The sequence below is a fragment of the Myotis brandtii genome, unplaced genomic scaffold (genome assembly GCF_000412655.1).
Source record: "Myotis brandtii unplaced genomic scaffold, ASM41265v1 scaffold38654, whole genome shotgun sequence".
Classification (NCBI taxonomy): Eukaryota; Metazoa; Chordata; class Mammalia; order Chiroptera; family Vespertilionidae; genus Myotis; species Myotis brandtii.
The window spans coordinates 1-1,891 of NW_005364832.1; the positions used below are offsets into that span (position 1 = coordinate 1).

The window sequence follows — 1,891 nt, forward strand, 5'->3', positions numbered from 1 at the left end:
TCCTGACTTCCCCTGGCCCTCACGCTGTGCTCCTGGTAGTCAGGCTGGGCCCGTACACAAAGGAAGAACAAAAGGCAGTGGAGAAGATGCTGTCAATGTTTGGATCCAAAGCTAGGAGATACATGATTCTCTTATTCACCCGGAAAGATGACTTGGATGGCATGGAGTTCCATGATTACTTAAAGGAAGCTCCAAAAGGCATTCAAGATCTGATGGAGCAGTTCAGGGGTCGTCACTGTGAGTTCAACAATAAGGCGACAGGGGCTGAGCAGGAGGCTCAAAGGGCACAGCTGTTGGAACTGGTCCAGCACATGGTGAAGCAAAACAAGGGAGGATGCTACACTAATAAGATGTACCAAAAGGTGGAGGTGGAGATTCAGAAACAGATTCAAGTGAAACAAGAAAAATACAGAAGTGAGCTGGAGAGAGAGAAAAGGCAGTTAAGAGAGGAATATGAAGAAAAATATAGAAAGCTAGAGTCTAAACTGGAGCAAGAAAAGAGAAAGGCAGAAATGGAGAGGGAATGGGCAGAAAGGGAGATTTTCCATCGAAAAAGGCTGGAAGGAGCCAGAGATGAAGTTGAGAGTGAGCAAGACATAGTTAACACAATCTTGAGCATATTGAAGATCTTTTTGTCTGTTTTATCATTTCTATTCAAGGAAGATTAAGCTTTTTGAAAATCTATTTCCCGCATATTTTCAAGTGTTCCTTCACCATGTAACTGATTCATCAAAGTCAGAGTTCTCTGTTTTTGTTTCTCAAATTCTCAGGACTGGGGTGTTTAGTAAAGTTTCTTATTGCAATTGGTAGATATCTGTTTGATTTATTTAACAGGGATGAGACAAAATTCCAAAGTAGAAAGTATAGATGCTCCCTATCTTTTGAACTCTTTCTTAGAGACAGAGAAAGGGAATACAGGAGACCAAAAGACAATGATTCTGTAGAGTATTTCTAGATTGGCACATAATCTCCAACGGTGGATTCTACTCCACATTTTTGTTTTAGGGATGACAATGATCTTTTTACCCATGTGGTTAAAGAAATCAATTATTTGCATTAGGTAATGGATAGCTAGAAATGCTTATAGAATTCTTTCTAAATGAACATAAATTCGTTGAATTACATTCTTTAGAAGGACTGAAATAGTTCTTTATCATCTGCCCACTCAAGAAAAAAGAGTTGTCTGAAAAACAGATTTCTCAGAACTCAACTAAGTGAAATGCCAGAAAGAGTAAAAGACAGAGATTCAACAGCTAAGAGAACAATGTTCAGTGTATTCAGATGTTTCTGTAGAAAGTCTTTGAGCAACCTCAAGGTAACCACTTTTCTGAATAACTAGTTCTCTCCTTTTCTTGTGAAATTAACTGTTGCCACCGCCCTCCATCACCCCACACCTTGAGTACTTACTGCTGGGTGGGTCATCCCCACACTGCTTCCCCTTCCCACTTCAATTGTTTGCTTATTGTTACTATAATAAAACTTTTCTATTTTCTCAAAAAAAGAGACATAAATGACTAAAACTGACTTTAGAAGAAATGCGAAAATGGAATAGACCTTAAAACAAGTAAAGAAATTGAATTGCTAATTCAAAAATCTTCCTACAAGGAAAAGTTGCAAGAGCTTCATAGGTAAATGCTACAAAATAATACTAACATTTCACAGACTTTCATAAAACAAAGGAAAGAAACCCTCCTAATTCATTCTATGACACTATTATCCCGATAACAGAGCCAAACAAACACACCACAAGAACATAAAACTGCAGTCTAACTGCCTATATTAAAAAAGAAAGATCTAAAATCAATACACTAACCTTCAACCTTAAGAAACTAGAAAAAGAAGCCAGCAAAACCCAAAGCAAGCAGAAGGAAGGAAACAACGATTAGACTGG

General features: G+C 38.0%; 1 protein-coding gene across 1 annotated transcript; it reads left to right on the forward strand.

The window, feature by feature from the left end:
* Positions 1-5: 5 nt before the first annotated feature.
* LOC102257519 (GTPase IMAP family member 4) lies at positions 6-1,384 on the forward strand (the record flags this gene model as incomplete). The annotated part of the gene is made up of 1 exon (XM_005872667.2): positions 6-1,384. A coding segment is annotated over one exon (663 nt), but the record flags the coding sequence as incomplete, so codon positions are not given.
* Positions 1,385-1,891: the final 507 nt, after the last annotated feature.